This window comes from Camelus dromedarius, chromosome 30 (assembly GCF_036321535.1).
Source record: "Camelus dromedarius isolate mCamDro1 chromosome 30, mCamDro1.pat, whole genome shotgun sequence".
In the NCBI taxonomy this organism is placed as follows: domain Eukaryota; kingdom Metazoa; phylum Chordata; class Mammalia; order Artiodactyla; family Camelidae; genus Camelus; species Camelus dromedarius.
In genome coordinates this window covers 211,300-230,327 of record NC_087465.1, presented here as the reverse complement: position 1 = coordinate 230,327, position 19,028 = coordinate 211,300, and the positions used below count along the sequence as shown (strand labels likewise).

Below are 19,028 nucleotides of genomic sequence, written 5' to 3'. Positions count from 1 at the left end.
TAACGTGGTAAACGACAACTAGTTTCCCTAGTGTTAGAGCACATTTTCTACTCCCAAGAGAGAGCCAGGACCCTACAGCATACATTTTGTGTAGGAGTTTTGTATCTATACCCGTGAGTAGCACTTGACCTTTAGTTTTACTTCTCATATTAGATTTGGTATCAAGATTATTTATAGCAGCTTCGTATAATGAGTGGAGAGGGATTCCTTTTTTATTTGAAAAATTTGTATAAGATTTGAGTGACCTGTTTTTTGACAATTTGAAAAGACTTAGTAATACAATGATCTCACTCATGTGCTTTCTTGTCCTGGGAAGATTTTAACTCTCAGTTTCTCAAATGAGAATTGTACTATTTGGGCTTTCTAATTTTTTTCTTGAGACATTTTGGCAAAGTATATTTTCCTAGGGATTTGTCCCTTTTGTTTACATTTTCAAGTTTATCACATAGATGGAACGACACCCGCTTCCCATGTCACTAGTCGCTGGTGAGGCTGACACTCTTCCTTTTCCTTTTTCGTGTTATTTATTCATATCTTTTCTTTCTCTTTCTGAGTTTCACCATAGAACGATTATTAACCATTTCAAAGAACGAACTCTCAGCTCTGTTTATCCACTGTCTCCTTGTTTATGTTATCAGTTTCTACTCATGTTTATAATCTCCTCCCTTTTACTTTCTTTGTATTTGTTCTATTGGTTTTAAACTGTTTCTTATGCTAGAGGCTCAGCTCATTAATTCTGAGACTTCCTTCTGTCTAAAATGAGCTGTTCAGACTATAAAATTTCTTCTAAATAGCAAATTAATGACATCACATTAAGTTTTGATATTTAGTATTTTTATTATTATTAATCAATTCAAGGTATTTTTAAATATCCATTATTATTTCTTCTTTGATCCATGAGTTATTTGGAAGTATTTAAAACATTTTTTTCTATAAGGATTTAAAATGCACAAATTTTTGTTATTAACTCTAATTTAATTGCCCTAAGGTGAGAGAATCTCTCTCCCATAACAGTTCTTTTACATTTGTAGAGATTTGTTTTATGTCTCAGCACATAATCAATTTTTACAACAGTTTCAAATAAGAATGCACACGCTCTCACTGTTAAGTACAGGGTTTTGTACATGGTTTGTTAGTCAGTTGCTTAAGTACGTTTTTCAAACTTTCTGTGTCTCCACTCTTTTTTGTCTGCTCACCGATTAGTTATTTACTGCTGCAGAGCATCCTGCCTCCGCTCCACAGTGGGTTCTGGGGGTGGTGGCAGCACTGGTCTTCTGGGCTGGCCTCTCCGCCTGGCACTTCTGCCCTGTGGGTGAGCTGGGGGAGGCCATCTGGGCCAGTGTTCTTGGCCCACTGCACTTGGGGTGGAGCTTCCGCAACATGGCCCAGGGGACGAGGGATCCTGCGGGACGGCCCTCCTCGAGTGAAACTGGGCCTGGACTGGGAACGGAGGAGGGGCGGGGCTGTGGCCCTGGCTGTGCTCCCTGGATCAGAGCCCCAGAGCAGCGGTGGCGGATCAGGGCCATAGACTCGCTGCTCTTACTGAGATCCAGTGGGTGTTCTCGATCCCGTGGATGGGTGGCTGCTCCATCTGCTGTATGATCTTAGGCTAGTTTCCAGAGGCTTTACGTGGTTTTATTTATTTATTTTTTTTATAGTTTTCTCCAGTTAAAATGTTTGTTTGCCAAGGAGAGAACCCACTGCGTCTCCACTGTGCTATTCCGGAAGTCAGTCTTCTGTTTGTGTCAACTGACTTCCGTTAGAAATAAAGGCCCTGTGGAAGGCCAGCCTGTGCCAGGGAAGAGCACACAATACCTCTGGAGCCATTATCTGTAAGCTCTGAGAGCACATGCAGATTCTCAGAGTTTGGAGACTTCAGTGTGAGTTGTTCTTTTTTTCCTAAAAGACAATCTGACTTGCTTGGACACAAGAAACGAGCCAAGAACAGAATTGCTGGGTCAGACATGGAAGCACTTGATGCAGTGAGGCCTGCAGGATGCAGAGCCGAAAAGTCAGTGTCGCGAGCTTCTCGGTGACAGGGGCACATACGGGGTTGTCACCGTGCCCCCGACAGCACCCTACCCTTGGGGTGTCTGTCTATGTGCTAACACAGCAGGACCGCCATGCCCAGGCCCTGTGCAGGTGGCCTAGGCAAAGGCCTGGCACCAGTGAATGCAGAGTCATAGGCGGCGGATGTAGGCGGGAAATCACGGTGTGTCTGTGAGAAAGCACAGGTGGGATGGCCCAGCCAGGTCTTCAGGGAGGTGATCTTTAAGCTGAGTCCTGAGGAAAGAGAAGCCCACCGAGCACAAGGCGGAGAAGCATGCTCAGCGAAGACAGTATCGCACACAGAATCTGCGATGATAACAAGCTTTTCCCATGTTCGAGAAGTTGAAAGAAGGCTAGAAGTATGAAGGAAAGAAAAGGAAGACAGGGGAGAGTGGTAATAAGGGGAAATACTTTAATATGTGGGGACTCCAATGCATTACTCTCAAGTTAAAGTCAAAGTTATATTTAGAAAAAATTAAAAATAAGAGAAGCACTTGTAAAGGGGAGGAAACGGGGGTAGGGGAGGCAGTGGCATCACCTGGTGGGCACGTGGGGAGGGGCCTGTGCGGGGGACACATGGGGAGGGGCCTGTGCGGGGGACCTGACAGGGCCGGGTGGTGAATCGCTGGCCCTGTGCAGTGCGGACACTAAGGAGTGTTAGTTAGAAGGCTCTGTTTCAGACCTACAACCCTCAGGATGGGGAGGAGGAAGGCTTGAACAGAGAACTCTCAGAGCCTCCTGGGGCCTGTGTGAGTTCATTGCCCTAATGGATGCAAAGCAGAGCTGCAAGGTGCTCACAGGTCAAGTTCTGCTGGCCGGTATATCTTCTTTGGTGCTAATTAAAAGGAAAAAAAAAAGTAGCAAATATGAAAAACTGGGAGATTTTACATGAAATTCAAATTTCCCATTGTCTCGAGAAGCCTGCAGCTCTGGCAGCACTGGGTCAGCATGCATGGTGAGGCGCCAGCCTGCTGGGTCATACCGTGGCCCGGCCCACACACAAGTGCCGTCCCCAGTCAGCATGTGGGCCTGTATCTCAGGCAGACAGAAGCAAGCAGTCTTGGGGGATGGGTGAGGGCCAGTCAGAGTAGACACTGGCCCAAGATGTCTAAAGGAGGTGGGTGGAGGGTAAGGGGCAGCCTCAGGGACACGCAGCCCAGGTGCCGGCTCGTTTCAGAGAATAGAGCAGCCGTGGACCCCAAGGATGATGGAGAGCCTTGTCCCAGAGGTGGCAAGGACAGAGCTGACGGCCCCGAGTCACAGGGAACAGGGGCTGGCCCAGGCCTGCTCCACCACCAGCAGCTCCTGACTGAGACTCCTCCCTGCAGACCAGGGTCATTCTCTGGAGGCGTTTCCGATTCCCTTGTTCTGAGTCAGTGTGGGCAACTCTAACCCTCAGGAGGCAGTGGCCCACGGGAGCAGCGTGTGGCCTTGCTCAGCAGGACAACTGCCGACTCAAGAACTGTCCTCAACAGCCTCTGAAACATGAACTGAGCTCAGCCAGGCACAGGGAAATGAGGGGCTTGATGCTTTAAAGTTATCGGTGGGTTGGCATCGGGAAGCAGGGTGGGTGTATCCACCCCCCTCCTACCGCAGGACAGGATGCCCGATGCTCAGCAGTGCCACACACTCCGCTGCCGGCACCCCGCCTGCAAGCGGCACACAAGGGAGCTGGCTGCATTCAGAAGTGGTCACCTCAGAAAAATGCTAGAACAGAACAGACAGTGTCTCACAAGGAGTAAGGGGTGTCAGTGGTAGAGTAAGGGCCTCGAAAATGCATTTGTCCCACAAGACAGAGTCTGCCACTCAACATTCGGAGTAACTGTCTTAAATAAGTAAAATGCACTTATTTAAGATCAGTGTTCTACCCGTGCCTAAAACACAGATCTTCCCCTAAATAGAATCCTCCCCCCACCGGCATGACTTTAAGCACGAGGAGCTAGATGGTGGCTGGCCAGGGAAGGGGTGCTGGGAGCTTTAGCCCTCGAGCCATCCAGCCTTGGTAACTTGAACTGGCCTCACCCCTGCTAAATGCCCACACCTAATCTGTGCTCAGAATCCTGGTTCCCTTTGCCCACCACTTTGCTACAAATGCAGTTAATGGACAAGAAGGTGGCTTCCTCCCGTCACCTGCTGGTAAGCAGGTGTGCACAACTCCGTGAAGGGGCTGATCGCTCGCGTGAAGGGCCCTGAGAAAGATGCTCGAGGCAGCATGGGGGTGCCCCGCGCACAGAAAGGACGTCCTCACTTGGGAAACCAGCTTGTGATCGGCCTTGTGGTGCCATACTCACCACCTGGCCCCTACAGTTTTGCCATAAGGAAAGCTCCTCTCTGGGTGAAGCAATCAAGAGTCATTTACACACCAGGGGGCTCCTGTCTCATCCCCAGAGCCCTCGGCCTGTCAGAGGCACGAGGGTGATGCTGGAAGAACGCAGGGGAGCTGGTGCCAGAGGAGACTACACTCCACAGCACGAGGCCGGCAACATACAACAACACAGGTAAGAGGTTCACGGTCCAATCCCAGTCACATCATGCTGGAAGTACAAAGTCCATCGTGGAGTTAATATTTGTCTTTAGTTTCTTTCCTTCTCTTACCAGCTGAATGTCACATATGCTAATTAAAGAATACTTTAAAATTTCCTCAAATGCAAGCATTGTTAACCTGTGAAAGTAAAGAACAAAGCACCAGGAATAAGAAAATCAAAATCGTTGATTCACTGAGAAGGTTTTAGCAAGGCTGTAATTTAATTTTTCTTTGAAGCTTTAAATGCCCCTCCCCAACTTTTCAAAAATACTTATTTTTCCCTTCTTTCTTTCACTGGCTTGGTATCACAGACACATAAATTAAGGAAAGAGAGAAGCAGTGGACGAGTGTGTGTGTTTGTGTGTGTGTGTGTGTGTGTGTGTGTGTGTGGATGCTTGTGTTCCGAGAGAAGCAGAGCAGTGGCATGTGGGTGTTTACACGCGTCATGGAAGCACTTCTGAGCAGTCCACCAAGAATTCCCGGAATCAGAGTCAGTCCGGCTGTTTTATTCTAGGTCAGTGTCAACTGAAGCAGCCTCTGAAGATCAACAAGGACTCTTCTCTGCATGTTAGAATCCCTTCCTAAGCCTCAGTTTAAGAAAGAACTTAGAGGATGAAGTGAGAAAAAAGCAGAGAGAGAAGGGGAAGGAAGGCTGGGGAGGGGGCTGGACTGGATGGGGTGGGGGGGGGCGGGGGAGGGGCGGGCGAGAGACTGCGCCAGGGGCAGGGCCTTCCCAGCTCCAAGCCGCACGCGGACAGGAAACCAGATCCAGCAGGACACTGTGTCCTCCAGGAAAACAAGCAGCCTGCCTCCTAAAGTAAACAGCTAATCCTGCTGCTGATCTTTTCAGCATGAGTTAGCGGGAAGACGTCCACTGCACAGAAATGTGGGTTTTATTCATTTAAAAAATTGTATTTTCCCTTTGCTAAAAGAAAAGTATGACACAGAAACTCTCTAATATCAGTGAACAGGAAGGAATAACAATCTTTCTCTGCTAAAAGTGACAACTACAGGACAGCAAAAAGCCTGAGAAAGGCCTTTTCCACACTCAGACTTCCTCTTTATTTTTGGGAAATACTGCGTTGCTGAAATTAACCAAACAGAGGCCCTGCTGCAAGCCTGGTCTTTAAGGAGGACACAAAGTGGGGACAGACCATGTGGTCAGACCAAGACAAGAGTCAGAAAACGACGTGTCACACATTCACAGAACTTTGCCTCCAGAAAGTTTTCCAAGATACGTGGTCACTCTCACACATTTTTGTCAGCTAAAATTTAGGTTGAGGGAAGCAGCTATGAGGTTTGTCACAGAGACCCTAACATACTCTGCCCTGTGTCCTGCCCACATCACGGCAGACAACTCACTGGGAGCCTCATGCTGCCTCGGCCCCCGTCCAGGTCTCACCCACCACTGGTGCTGCGCACGTGCGCGGCTGCTGCCTGACACGCCACCACTGCAGTTGGGGGCTCAGCAGTCCACGAGCACGTGGACCCCTCGCTGCCTTTATCACCGCCTGCTTCCTACCCACCCCCCTAACATCCAGAAACCACCCACCTGTCCTCTACTTCCAAAATTCTGCGACTTCAGAACACTATGAAAGTGGAATCATCCAGCACACAATCTTTTGGACTGAACTTCTCCCTCAGTACAGTTACCTGCTGATAATCTGAGCTATTGTGCCTTCCACGTTGATAACAGCTTTAGTGACACCTAATTTACATACCATAAAATTCACCCCATTTTAGTGCAGCAAAATACACGTAACATAAAATGTATAGTTTCACCATTTTAAAGTGTACAATTCAGTGGCAGGAAGTACACACATGTTCTCCAACCAGCCGCACCATCCAGTCCCGGAGCATCTCCCCCAAAGGAACCCCCATCTGTTAAGCAGCCTCCCCACCCTGCTCTCCCCTCACTCTACTCTGTGTCTCCGTGCGCTTGCCTGCTCTGACTGCTTCACGTGCAGGGATTCCTGCACTGCTGCAGCCTCTCTGTCTGCTCCCTTCACCCAGCGCAACATCGCAAGGCACAGCCACGTTGCAGCGGGGACCGGGACTGCATTCCTGTCTGTTGCCGAGTAATAATCCACCAAGCGGACATCACATTCTGCTTACCCATCCATCAGCTGATGAACGTTGGGTTGTTTCCACTGTTTCTGCATTTATGAATAGTGCTGCTATGAATGTCAGTGCAGAAATGAGTATCTTCCCTTCTCACGGGGTCACACCTATGAGTGGAACTGCTGGGTCACATGGTAATGCTACGGGCATGTGCAGCTTTTGGAAGAGCTGCCAGGCTGTTTTCCACGGGGCTGCACCATTTTACTAGCCTTTGTGAGGGGTCCAGTTTCTCCAGATCCTTGTCCACATGTATTACTGTCCAGCTCTTTATCACAGCCGTGCTGCCCACCAGGGTCTGACTTCTGTGTCCCTGACGGCTAATCATGCATGTTGGTCACCACGTGTTTCTCGGCATCTGTGTGTCTTCTCTGGACATGTGGTTACTCAAGCCCTCTGACCATTTTTAACTTGGGTTATCTTTTTATGTTGAGTTGTATTAGTTTTAAATATTCTGGATACAAGTCTCCTATCAGATGTGTGATTTGCAGAAAGTTTCCTCTCTTGTCTGGGTTGTCTTCTACCCTCTTGATGATGTCCTTTGCGCACAGCACAGTTTTTACTGTCATTAAGTCCCAGTTATGTGTTTTTCTTTTGTTGTGTATGCTTTTGGTACCATATGTAAGAAACCATCACCTAATATGTATGGTTATGAAGATATATCCCTATGTTATCTTCCGAGAGTTTTACAGTTTCAGTTCTTACATTTAGGATTATGATCTATTTCGAATTAATCCTTGTATATGGTGTGAGGCAGGGTCCATCTAATTCTTCTGCATGTGGATCTCAGTTGTTTCAGTGCTACTTGTTGTAATTACTATTCTTTCCACTGAACCGTTCCCCTTGTCAAAAATCAGGTGACAATACACGTAAGTATTGTAAATTTTGAAAGGATACATGTATCAACACCAGTGATACCTAAAAAGCATAATGAACTATATGAGAAGAGGTCTTAAAAAGAAAGAAGCAGTCTGACCCCAGCAGAGCAGAGGCTTCGACCAGAGCTGTGGTCTCTCGCTGGCAGAGGTGTACGGCCCGGCCGTCGTCCCCAGGGTGACAGACCCCGCCACTGCTGTGCTTACCTGGCAGCTGGCCAGAAGCTCACCTCCCCGGGCTGCCACTTCACCACCACTGTGCAGAGGACCCCTAACGCTCCAAGTTCTCTGTCCACACTCGAGCACCCCCATTCTCTCAGTTGCTCTGCCCCTAAACTGGAGCGTGACCTGATCCCTGGCTTGCAGCCTGTTCATTTGCCCCATGTTTACTCTTCAGCATCAACCCTCCTCCTCACTCCTGCTTCGCTGTCTTGTCCTGCTTGTGAACTTGGCAGATGTTTCCCAACTGGTCTCCCACCTTGTTTCCCTCTAACCACTCCTACCGGTTGCTGCCAAAGTAACCTTTCCTGGGGGACAGAGTTAACCGTGTCCTCAGCTGGTCACGGACCGCCCAGAGCCTCTGCGAGTCTGTGACGCACACGTGTGAGGCCGACAAGGCGGGGCTCCCATAGCCTCTCCCCAGAGTCCCAGCTGGTCGTTCCTCCAAAGTGTCTGTATTCCCTGTCCCTCCACCTGCCTAAGAACTCTCATTCCTCAAAGTCAGACTCAAGTTTCATTTCTTTCATGATTCTCCTCCTGTTCTAAAATTGTAAACAAGTCTTCCTTTCTCTTGGTATCCAAAATGGTTCAGCCTTTATTTTAGTTTTTACCACATTCTACTCTGACTCATTAAAAACTTGAGTAGATCTTTCCTCTCTCCTTTTTTACGGGAAGTTTCTTCAGGAAGGGGTCCTATTCTCACTCCCTGCAGACCCATCCCAGCCCTTAGCTGAGAGCCTTTCGCGTCAGACGATCATATATGCCAATGCACCCCCTGAGTAATCAACAGGCACTGGTCCAGGCTCTGTGGGGGCAGGAGGTACAAGAATCAGCCCCTACCCTCAGGACAACACTCCATGTTGAGGTGCCTTACACAGCTGGGTCACAAGGCGTCGAGACCTCCACGCCGCTACGAAGCGTTGGCGTGGGAAGGAAAGCGTCAGTGTGTGCGTGAAGGTCTAAATTAGAACGAGGTAAATGAGGGGGAGGAGGATCCTAGCTGAGAAAGTTTTTGTTCAACATGTGCCAAATCGATTGGGCAGGCCTAGGCAGACCGAGGTGGTGCTTCTCTCACTTATTCTGCCACTTGCTCTTACTTTCCAGGGCCATCCACTGCGGGCCTCCGGAGCCCAGGGCCTGTGATGAGCTCAGAGTGAGGATGGGGTGCTGCAGGTGGGACTCGGTAGGGCTGATGCACTGCGTCCTTTCTCAGCCAGGCCTCTGCGGGGCGGAGCCCTGAAGCCCTCACCGCACTGCCCGCAGAGGACTGGGCCCTCCTGCCATCTGGATGCCTGAGGCATGTGCCGTCTCAGGATGGGGAGACACTGGGCCATCTTGGCCCTGGTCCGAGTGAGGGAGGAGCTGACAGCCAACCCACCTACACGCCTCGTGCCACAGAGGAGGGTTGCTCAGCCTTAGCTGCTTGGCTTCTGAGTCATGGTTTCACACTCGAAGCTGACTAACTGGCCCAGAAACCAGTCCCATCAGATGCAACGGCTCCTAAATCACTGGGTTTGTGAAGCAGGGGTACACGTTCCACCGGCTCCAACCCCACCAAGTAAAACACAAACCAATGCAGCTAAAGGCACCGCGTGAGGCCCTTTCCTTTCCAAACATCAGCTCTTTTGAAAGCTCTTTTGCAATCCTAAAAATACCTCTTCTAGGGACACTATCACTAAGCAACATTAAATCATCTTAGGATATTTTACAATGAAGTAATTTCAATTTCAAAGACTAAGCCACATTCAGTGTACTGTACTCAGAGTAGACAAGGCGTCACTTTCAGACGACAACTCTATTTCAGAGGAGGGAGGCTCTCAGGTGTGAATCTGCTCCGTTTCTGCCCACCAGCCTTGCGACAGGCCTGCCTTCACACCCGACTCTCCTCCCAGCCTCTCCTGCCTCATGTCCCCAGCTGCCTAGTGCCGGGACACCCACGCCTACGCCCACAATGACCTGCTTGTCCCCACGCCTGTCCGCTCTCCACACCAGCACCCACATGGGGACTGTAGCCGGCTCCTGGAAAGCTCAGCGGTCTCCTCCCAGCTGCACGGCACCCTTTCCTGCCGTCTTCAAGAAAGCAGGGGCCTCATGAGTTCAAATTTGCAAAAAGTTCTAAATACAGGACAAAACATTTTCCCCTTGAATCAGCAGTGAACTAGTGAAGGTCTAAATGAGAGCAAAATAAATGAGAAGAAGAAGGGAATCTTAGCTAGAAAGTGTTTACTCAAAATGTGAGAAATGAACTCAGCAGCCCTGGGCAGACCAAAGTCCAGCTTCTCTCACTGGTTCCCCAACTTGCTCCCATATGAGGGTCGTTCCTACACAGAAGGGATTATTTCTCTTACACAAGTGATACTGCAGGACCAACCCGGGGCGGGGCGGGGCGGGGCGGGGCGGGGAGGGAGTGTGTCTACCCCCACCCCTCCTACTTCACCTGTCAGGCCCGCTGCGTCCGTCTCAGCACAAGACCACTCAGAACCGCTGCTGCGATCAAGGCCCTCGTCTCCCTGGACTCCCATGACCTTGCCATTCATTCTCCAAGGACACAGGCCAGTGGTTCTACACACAAACCCTCAGTCCGGGCTTGTCTGGCATTTTCTTGTGAGATCTAGCTCACGTATCACTGGTAAGAACAGCACACAGTGGCCCCATTAGTGATGGTGATCAGTGTTATTGCTTAACTGAGGTGATGTCTGCAAGATTTCTCAACTGTAAGTTACTTCTTCCTTCTGAAATTAAAAAATATTGTGTGGGACATACTTTCAAACTATGCAAATATCCTATTCCTTATCAAATTTTCAATTCACCTTTTTAATAACAGTGTGGACTCATGGATCCTTACACAACAGGTTTTCGTCAGCCACTGACAGGCTGACACTGGGGCTACGTGTGCACCCTGCTGCTGAGGCTGTCTCTGTCTGGGATGTGGCAGAGACAGCTGGAGCGAATACACCATCTCTCACGTGGTAACACGATCACTTCTGCTCACCATGTACCCATCATGGAGACCAGGAGCTCACACACCGCAGGTTCATTTTAGTTTTCTCCCTCCCTGTGCCAGGGCTCACAGGCATCTCAAACTCAACACACAGCTACCCTGAAACCCACTGCTCTCCTAGCTCTCCACTTCCCATCTCCTTTCACAGCACCACCAGTCACCCTGTGGCCCAAACCACAGAAGGCGTCCAGACTCCCGTCCTCCGCTCCCCACCTGATCCTTCAGGGCCCGCGTTCTCCACCTCCCGACACCTCCCACTGTCTCCAGGGCACCTTCCCCACCCTACCCACCACTTCCCTGGCTTTTCGTGGCACTCACGGCTTCTCCCTCTTCTGACAAAACTTCCAGAGGCCCTGACTTGCATGCAGAATAGAACCGAGGGCCTTGCCACGGCTTCTCTCTCTCTCACGACTGGAACAGGGCCTGACCTCCATACTCAGGCCTCCCCACTGTGGTGCGATGTGTTGGGCTGGCCCAGCCTCACAGCCCTGCATCCGGCCCTCCATCTGTTCCCTCACCTCCTTTGGGACTGTTGCCAAATACCTTCCCAGAGAGGCCCCCTGGATTCTTGCATCAAAACAGCAACCCCTCCACCTTCACTGCCCCTCACCCAGCTGCAGTGCCACTCTCCTACCCGGTGTCTGTCTGTCTGCTGCTGCCAGGCTCCCCAGCGGGTGCAAGTCCCACCGGTGCACAGACTTGGTCTCTCTCTGTCTCATTTACTGTTCCGTTTACACCCAGAACAACACATGACAGAGGAGACACATAGGAACACTTGTTGAGAGCATGAGTGTTTCCATGTGGTCTTCTCAGCTACATTATATAGCAGCTTAATACTGCATCACGGAGTATGTTGTAGTTCAATAATCCTTAAACTGAATATTTAGGCGGCTTATATTTTTTCCATTATTATAGGCATTGCTACCATGAAGAATGGTGTGTGTATCTGTGATTTTTTTTTGTATTTCTCATGAGTTAAGTTCTTAGGAATTGCTGGGTATCTTCATTGCTATGTTATGTACTGCCCTCCAAATGAAGTGAAATGTTTAAAAATTCCAAGAGCAATAACTGTGTCTAAAAACTCATTTAATTTTTCTAAATAACGTATAATTAAAATGTAATGCAACAGAGCACGTCACGAAGTCTCCCCCTATTCATGCCTTCCGTCCTCCTGGTCCCAGGTGCCCGCACACACAGTTGCTGCTGGGTTACGGATCCTTTCAGTCTCTGCGCGCTCCCAGAAAATACAGCACAGCTGCCACGCTGTCCTGCTCCCTGCTTTCTGAACTTAACCACTGTCATTAAGGTCTGGGTGCTAGGTCACAGAGCACCTTTCTTTTCGACAGCTGCGCAGACAGAGAGCTGTGCAGTTAAGTATTCCACTGTGTGTGATTTAATTGTAATCCTCCAAGGCTGACCGTTTAGGCTACTTCCAAACGTGCTATTATCAACAATGGGGCAAAGAACATGTTGTGCTCCACACATGTGCAGGTGTATCTGGAGGGTAAGTTCCCCGAAGAGGAAGGGCTCAGAGTCCAGGTTCACACACACACCACACACGCTCACGTGCCCACGCGGGAACAACTCAGTCTGCCTCCACCAGCCGGAGCGAGGGCGCGTCCCCTCAGCCTCACCAAACAAACGTCGTCGTCGCGAACACTGTGGGTTTCTGCAGTTTGATGAAAGTGTTATTTAATTTGCATTTCTTTGACCACGAGACACTGAAGGTATTTTCACCCGCCTCTTTTTTCCTGGGGACTGAGTGCTCCGGCCCTTAGCTCACCTTTACTCTGGGCTGCTGGCGTTTCCTTACTTCCTGCGAGCACTCTGTTTATCAGAGAGAGTGGCTTTCTGTGATGCAGATCACAAGGTCTGTTCCCACTTAACTTCTGACTTTATCATGCAGACTTAATAGGCTTTATTAGTGTTTTCTTTTGGAACTTCTGGATGTTAAGTCACAGTTAGAAAACTTCCACATCAAGATAAATTCTCCCATGATTTCTTGCCTGGTTTTTATGGTTAAATCTTTGATCCAATTTCCCCCACAGATGACTCACTTGTTTTCATTGAGTTTTACTGAACCATTCATTGAATGGTTAATCTTCCCAGTGCTTTGAAATATATGAAATTCCTGTATATATTTGGAATTTTCTCTTCTGTTCCATTGGTTTATCCATTACATTAAGAGGGAAAACCCCTTTAATGTTAAAAAAAAAAAAAGTTCTTTCATTAATTTCTGTTTCTGATAGCTGGATGCTACCTACTCACCAGGAAGGTAATTCCCTCCTGGGCACAGCGCCTGGATGTATTCCACGTCCTGACTGCTCTCATCCACTGCAACTGTGTCCAGCTTCTCCGGCTCAATGATTCTCAGGTCCCTCTGTCTCGACAAGGACGCAAGAACGCTCGCTCCCATGGCACTCCCCAGAAGTCACCCTCCTCAGTGACTGAGCCGTCATCAGACCAATGAGCCCAGCTGCCATGACCCTCCATCACCCTCATCCAGTCATCCCCCCAGTCACCTCCCCAGTAACTGAGCCGCTGTGACCCTCCATCACCCTCATCCAGTAGCAGCACCTCTTAACGATCCAGGACCTCTGTCTCTACCACTCCCTCACTAGCGCACTCACGGGTCTCCAGTCTTCCCTATCGGGGTCCTGAAACAGCCCCCCTTCCTGCTCCTCCACATCCCTCGTGTGGTCCAGAGCAGCCAAGCTGTCTTCACTGAGCACGGACCCAATCACTTTCATCCACGCCCGAGCCCTGCCAGCCTCTCCTCACACTGGCGTGAAGCTACCTGCCTCCTCTGGGCCAGGTGCTGTAAAGGCCCCAGGGCCATGGAGCCCACACCTCACCAGCTCATTTCTACCCCTCGAACACATCAAGTTCATCCTCCTCTCTCCCTCTGGTGATTCTCAGGCCAGCTCTACCTCCTCACACAGGCCCTTCCTCCAAGAGCTCCTTCCCAGGCTCCCGGCTCCTCCCCGCAAAGCACAGTGTCACTTCCTGTCATGACGGCAAACACTCGTGAGCCCTGAAGCACAAAGGAGAGAGAGAAGACCTCAGCCTCCATCGGACTCGTGCTGTGCGTGGCTGTTCTGTCACCTCAAGCGAGGAGGTAGGGGGGGAAGGCCGGCCGTGGAGGCTGCAATCCCCAGGTCCTTCCTCCCTGGTGGCCCTGCGGTGCTGCCTTGGCCGTGTGATTGGCCTTGGTGCAAATGGGAGGCACCGCCAAGGACCAGCCAGTACAGGGTAAGGGTGGAGCCCACAGGTTCCATAAATGTGAATTCCGTGGACACTGTGCTTAGAGTTTAAACAGTGCAATTAACAAGAGTCTGCAAGTCGCTATGATGAATGACCTCAAAAAGTTTATACAGTTGAATAAAACATATTGTGGGAAAAACCAACTGCCAATAAATTGAAAGGACATGTTAGGCACTGCTCTACAAGGTCATGAGAGCATATAGGTGAATGCATTCCATTTGGGGCAGGAAGGAAAGTCTTTCCATTTAAATAACACCCATCTAATTAATTAATTTGAACACATAGTTCAGAGTTTTTTCATGGCAAATGCTTTTTCTTTTGTATAAAATATACTGAAAGCATTTCAGTTACTGAGTTGCCGCTTTCTCTAAAATAAAAGACCACAGTCACAGAAGCATGGAACACTACAGAATGCAGAACAGAAAACGGAGAGCACTGTATATGGTCATCATGCACATGTTAGTACTTCCCATCACAGTAAGCAGATACAGGCCAAACTCGACTGAAAACACATTCTGTTCAGAAGAGGGTGTGCACAGTATTCTTGTGCTATGGCCCTACACACCCTGACAGGTACTCTGGCTAGGTGTCGGCACAGAAGACCAGCACGCTAGCAGTGGCTTTCACGGCAGTGAATGGAGCAGCAAAGAGGAGCGCATTCCAGATTCAATACGCCAGAGTCCTTGTGTGTGAATGACATCTGCCCCAAGACCTTGTAACCCCGCAACTACAAAGACTAGAAAGACCTGCACGTGTCCCTGCCTTCCACAAAACGACAGTTCTGTCCAGAGTTTTCCATGAACAGACTCATAACTCACAACTATTTCTTCAAGCTTCACTGGAGCTTCCTCTCTTATGAAGGACCTTTTCTAAAATGGGGAAAGTATTAACATTTTACAAGAGTTACTGATCAGAGAGGTCCTGGGGGAAACGACGGTGCTGACCTGGCAGGAGCTGTCGAGCGGTGGTGGAGTGGGGCTGGTCAAGGGCACAGCTTAGCATGGCCAGGCCCTGGAGCTGGGACACCACTCAGACCTCCACTGCGCGGTGCCCCGGGCCCGCTCACTGATACGCGGGAGCCGCTGCAGGGCCTCGGCGCGCTCTCAGCCGCTTCTGCGCAGGCCCAGGGAGCCTCTGTGCTGGGCGAGGGGGAGTCTCTACCCCCAGGGCTGGATGCTGACCAGCAGCGCAGCTGCGCGGGCCCCACATGTGCCTGCTTCAGCACCACCACCTTCTCATTAGGAGCCTCAAGAGCTAGTGAGCCCGTGGCACTGCTGCTCTGTGGCGCTATTTAATAACCCCACTGCCGCTGAGCACGCATGTGGAATGGTCACATTCTTCAAAAATGTCTCACCCAGAACAGGTGCTCAAGCCAATTTGCTGAATTGAATCTTCCTTCAGATATAAAGCAGAAATGAATCTATGATGAACTTCATGACATCACAGAACTAAAAAATATTCAGAAATAACAGAAGTTTATTTAGTGGAGCAGCAAGTAGCACAGAGAAAAGTCAGAATTAATTTTATGTATTTATTAATGTATAAAATATCTATTTGCGCTAAGATTTGTTTATTTCAAAAATTTTTAAGTGCACCTCAACTGTGCATAACCATTACCAGCATCTACTAATTAAGTTGCCCTCTTAAATCAAAGTTCAACAGTTGTAGTCTATCCCATAAAACTTTAGAGGTTTAATATTTATTATTAAGTAATGTATCCAGAAATTTGGGGACTTTGAATTTTTTCAAAAAGATAGAACATTAAGTTAAACCATTAAAAAGAAGTTTTTTATATACATGCTGCACTCCGTGGCTAATGGTACTTGGAAGGAAACTTTAGGACTATGGGGCTTTGTTCACCTCCACTGGCAGAATTCGTTCTGTCACACCCCGCTTTCCCGTGCTTTCCAGAGACAGCGCATTTTTACAAACTGCAGGTGTGTGCCCAGCCTGCAAGAGCAAGTCCATGGGCGGCATCTGCTTACTTTTTGTCTTTGTGTTACATTTTGTGTTACATTAATTCTCACAATGTTTCAAACTTTTAAATAATTCTTGTATTTGTTACAGTGATCTGTGATCAGTGATCTTTGGTGTTACTACTGTAATTGTTTTGGGGCACCATGAACTGGGCCCATATAAGATGGAGAACTTAACTGACAAACGTGTGTTCTTTTTTTTTTTTTTTTTGTTTTGTTTTGTTTTGTTTTGTTTTGTTTTGATAAACGCGTGTTCTGACGGCTCCACCAACCAACCCACCTTCTTCCTTTCCTTGCTTCCTTTTCTCCCTCTCCCCTGAGACACAGCAATATGGGTAACAGGACAATCAAGAGCCCTACAGTGACCTCAAAGTGTTCAAGTGAAAGGAAGACTTGCACGTCTCTCACCTTAAATCCAAAGCTAGAAATGATTAATCTTAGTGAGGAAGGCCCATCGAAAGCCAGGATAGGCCGGAAGCTATGCCTCTTGAGCCAAACAGTTAGCCAAGTTGTGAATGCAAAGAAAAAGTTCTTGAAGGAAATTGAAAGTACCCCTCCAGTGAACACATGAATAATAAGAAAGCAAAACAGCCTTACTGCCGATATGGAGAAAGTTTCACCGGTCTGGACAGAAGATCAAACCGGAAACAACCTTCCCTTCAGCCAAAGCCTCACGCAGAGCACGGCCCTAATGCTCTTCAACCCTATGAAGGCTGACAGAGGTGAGCAAGCTGCAGGAGAGAAGTCTGAAGCTAGCAGAGGTTGGCTCACGAGGTTTAAGGAAAGAAGTCGTCTCTACGACATAAAAGCTCAAGGTGAAGCAGTGACTGCTGATGTAGAAGCTGCACCAGGTTCTCCAGATGATCCAGCTCCAGGAGTTCATGAGGACGCTACCCTAAGCAACAGATTTTCAATGCAGACGGAACAGCCTTCTATTGGAAGACGACGCCACCAGGACTTCCATGGCCAGAGGAGAAGTCAAAGCCTGGCTTCAAAGCTCACAGGACAGGCCAACTGTCTCGTTAGGGGCTGATGCAGCTGGCGACCCGAAGTCGAAGCCAGTGCTCATCTACCATTTGGAAAATCCTAGGGCCCTTCAGAATGATGCTAAGTCAACTCTGCCTGTGTTCTATAAATGGAACAACAAAGCCTGGATGACAGTCCATCTGTTTACAACATGGCTTACTGAATACTTTAAGCCCACTCTTGAGACCTCCTGCTCAGGAAAAAAAAAAGAGTCCTCTCAAAATATTACTGCTCACTGACAAGGCATCTGGCCCCCCACGAGCTCTGATGGAGACGGACAATGGAATGACAGTCGTTTTCATGCTTGGTAACACAACATCCATTCTGCAGCCCGTGGATCAAGCAGTCATTTCAACCTCCTGCTCTTATTACTTAAGAAATACATTTCACAAGGCTATAGCTGCCACAGACGGTGACTCCCCACATGGATCTGGGCCAAGTCAGTGGAAAACTTTTTGGAAAGGAATTCACCATTTCACATGCCATTAAGAACATTCATGATTCGTGCATGGGAAGAGGTCAAACTAGCAACATTAACAGGAGTCTGGAAGGAGTGGATTGCTATGCTCGTGAATGACTTGGAGGGGTTCAAGACTTCAGTGGAGGAAGGAACTGCAGATATGGTGGAAACAGCAAGAGAACTAGAATCAGAAGTGGAGCCTGAAGGTGGGACTGAATCGTTCCAACCTCAAGATAAAACCTTAATGGATAAGGAGTTGCTTCTTAGGGATGAGCAAGGAAAGTGGTTTCTTTCCTTTATTTTTTTAAAATAAGTTTGCTCTTTTTTTTTTTTTCCTTTAATGGAGGTACTGGGGATTGAACCCAGGGCCTTGTGCATTCTAAGCACACACTCCACCACTGAGCTATAACGCCCCCTCCCCCCAGAAAGTGGTTTCTTGAGATGGAATCTACTCCTGGTGAAGACACTCTGAGGATTGTTGAAATGATGATAAAGGATTTAGAATACTACATAGACTTAGTTGGTAAAGCAGTGGCAGGGCTTGAGAGGACTGACTGACTCCAACTTTGAAAGAAGTTCTACTGTTGGTAAAATGCTATCACACAGCATTGCACGCTCCAGAGAAATCATTTGTGAAAGAGTCACTCAATGCAGCAAACTTCATTGCTGCCTTTTTTTAAGAAACTGCCACACCAACCCCAACCTTCAGCAACCACCCCCCGATCAGTGAGCATCCATCAACACTGAGGGAAGACCCTCCACCAACAAAAAGTTACAACTCGCTGAAGACTCAGATGATGGCTAGCAATTTTCAGCAATAAACCGTTTCTTAATTAGGCTATGGTACTTTGTCTTTTGTAGACATAATGCTGTTGCACACTCAACAGACTACAGTGGTGTTTAAACATAACTTTCATATGCACTAGCCAATGAAAAACTCCGTGTGACTTGCTTTACTGAGATATTCATTTTATTGTGGAGGTCTGTGTCTGAGGTGTGCCTGTATTTCTTTCATGCACTTTTATTTCCCTCTTTCCGGTTCTTTCTAACTCTTTTGGTGAATATGAAGGATTCCAGTTGCCTTCAGGGGCCTTCCTAGACTCCAGGGGCTGGAAGCTATCTTGGGTCCCTGCAGCCAGAGTCCCTCCTATGACGAGGACCCGCCAACCAAAGGCAGAAGAGACATCAAGGCAGAGGGCCTGATTTTGCTGCTCTGTTACCAAGCACAACAGTAACAGAGGTCTCAACATCTGGCCAGTTGCTCTGAAGGGTCAAAAGGCAGGAACGAGATGTCATGAGCAACGGCCCTGGAGCTGGTGGAGCATGGAGTCTGGCTGTGGAAGAGCCAGCAGCTCTCACCACGGCCTTGCTCTTCTGTGTTGCTTTGACAGACTTTCCTAAAAGTTCCAAAGAGTCTATTTCTGTGGTTTCCTAGTTATTCTATAAACCTTTGAACCCTCTGATGAGTCCCTTTCTATTTATGTTAAATGGAGTGGACATCTCTGTCACAGAGCCT

General features: G+C 48.5%; 1 protein-coding gene and 1 non-coding gene across 10 annotated transcripts in view; both read right to left on the bottom strand.

Moving 5' to 3' along the window:
• SPIDR (scaffold protein involved in DNA repair) overlaps positions 1-19,028 on the bottom strand; it is a 258,654-nt gene that overhangs the window by 45,342 nt on the left and 194,284 nt on the right. Inside the window, exon 1 of one of the 9 annotated variants that reach the window (XM_064480807.1) lies at positions 6,689-7,565. The exons of the other annotated variants lie outside the window; for them this stretch is intronic. Coding sequence (XP_064336877.1) covers positions 6,689-6,735 — 47 coding nt within the window. The 5' untranslated portion in view covers positions 6,736-7,565. Of the gene's footprint in view, positions 1-6,688; positions 7,566-19,028 lie in introns of those variants that run through there. 9 annotated transcript variants of the gene reach the window in all.
• Positions 17,854-17,928, bottom strand: TRNAS-AGA (transfer RNA serine (anticodon AGA)). Its single transcript has one exon. It is a non-coding gene; the product is annotated as a tRNA-Ser (tRNA).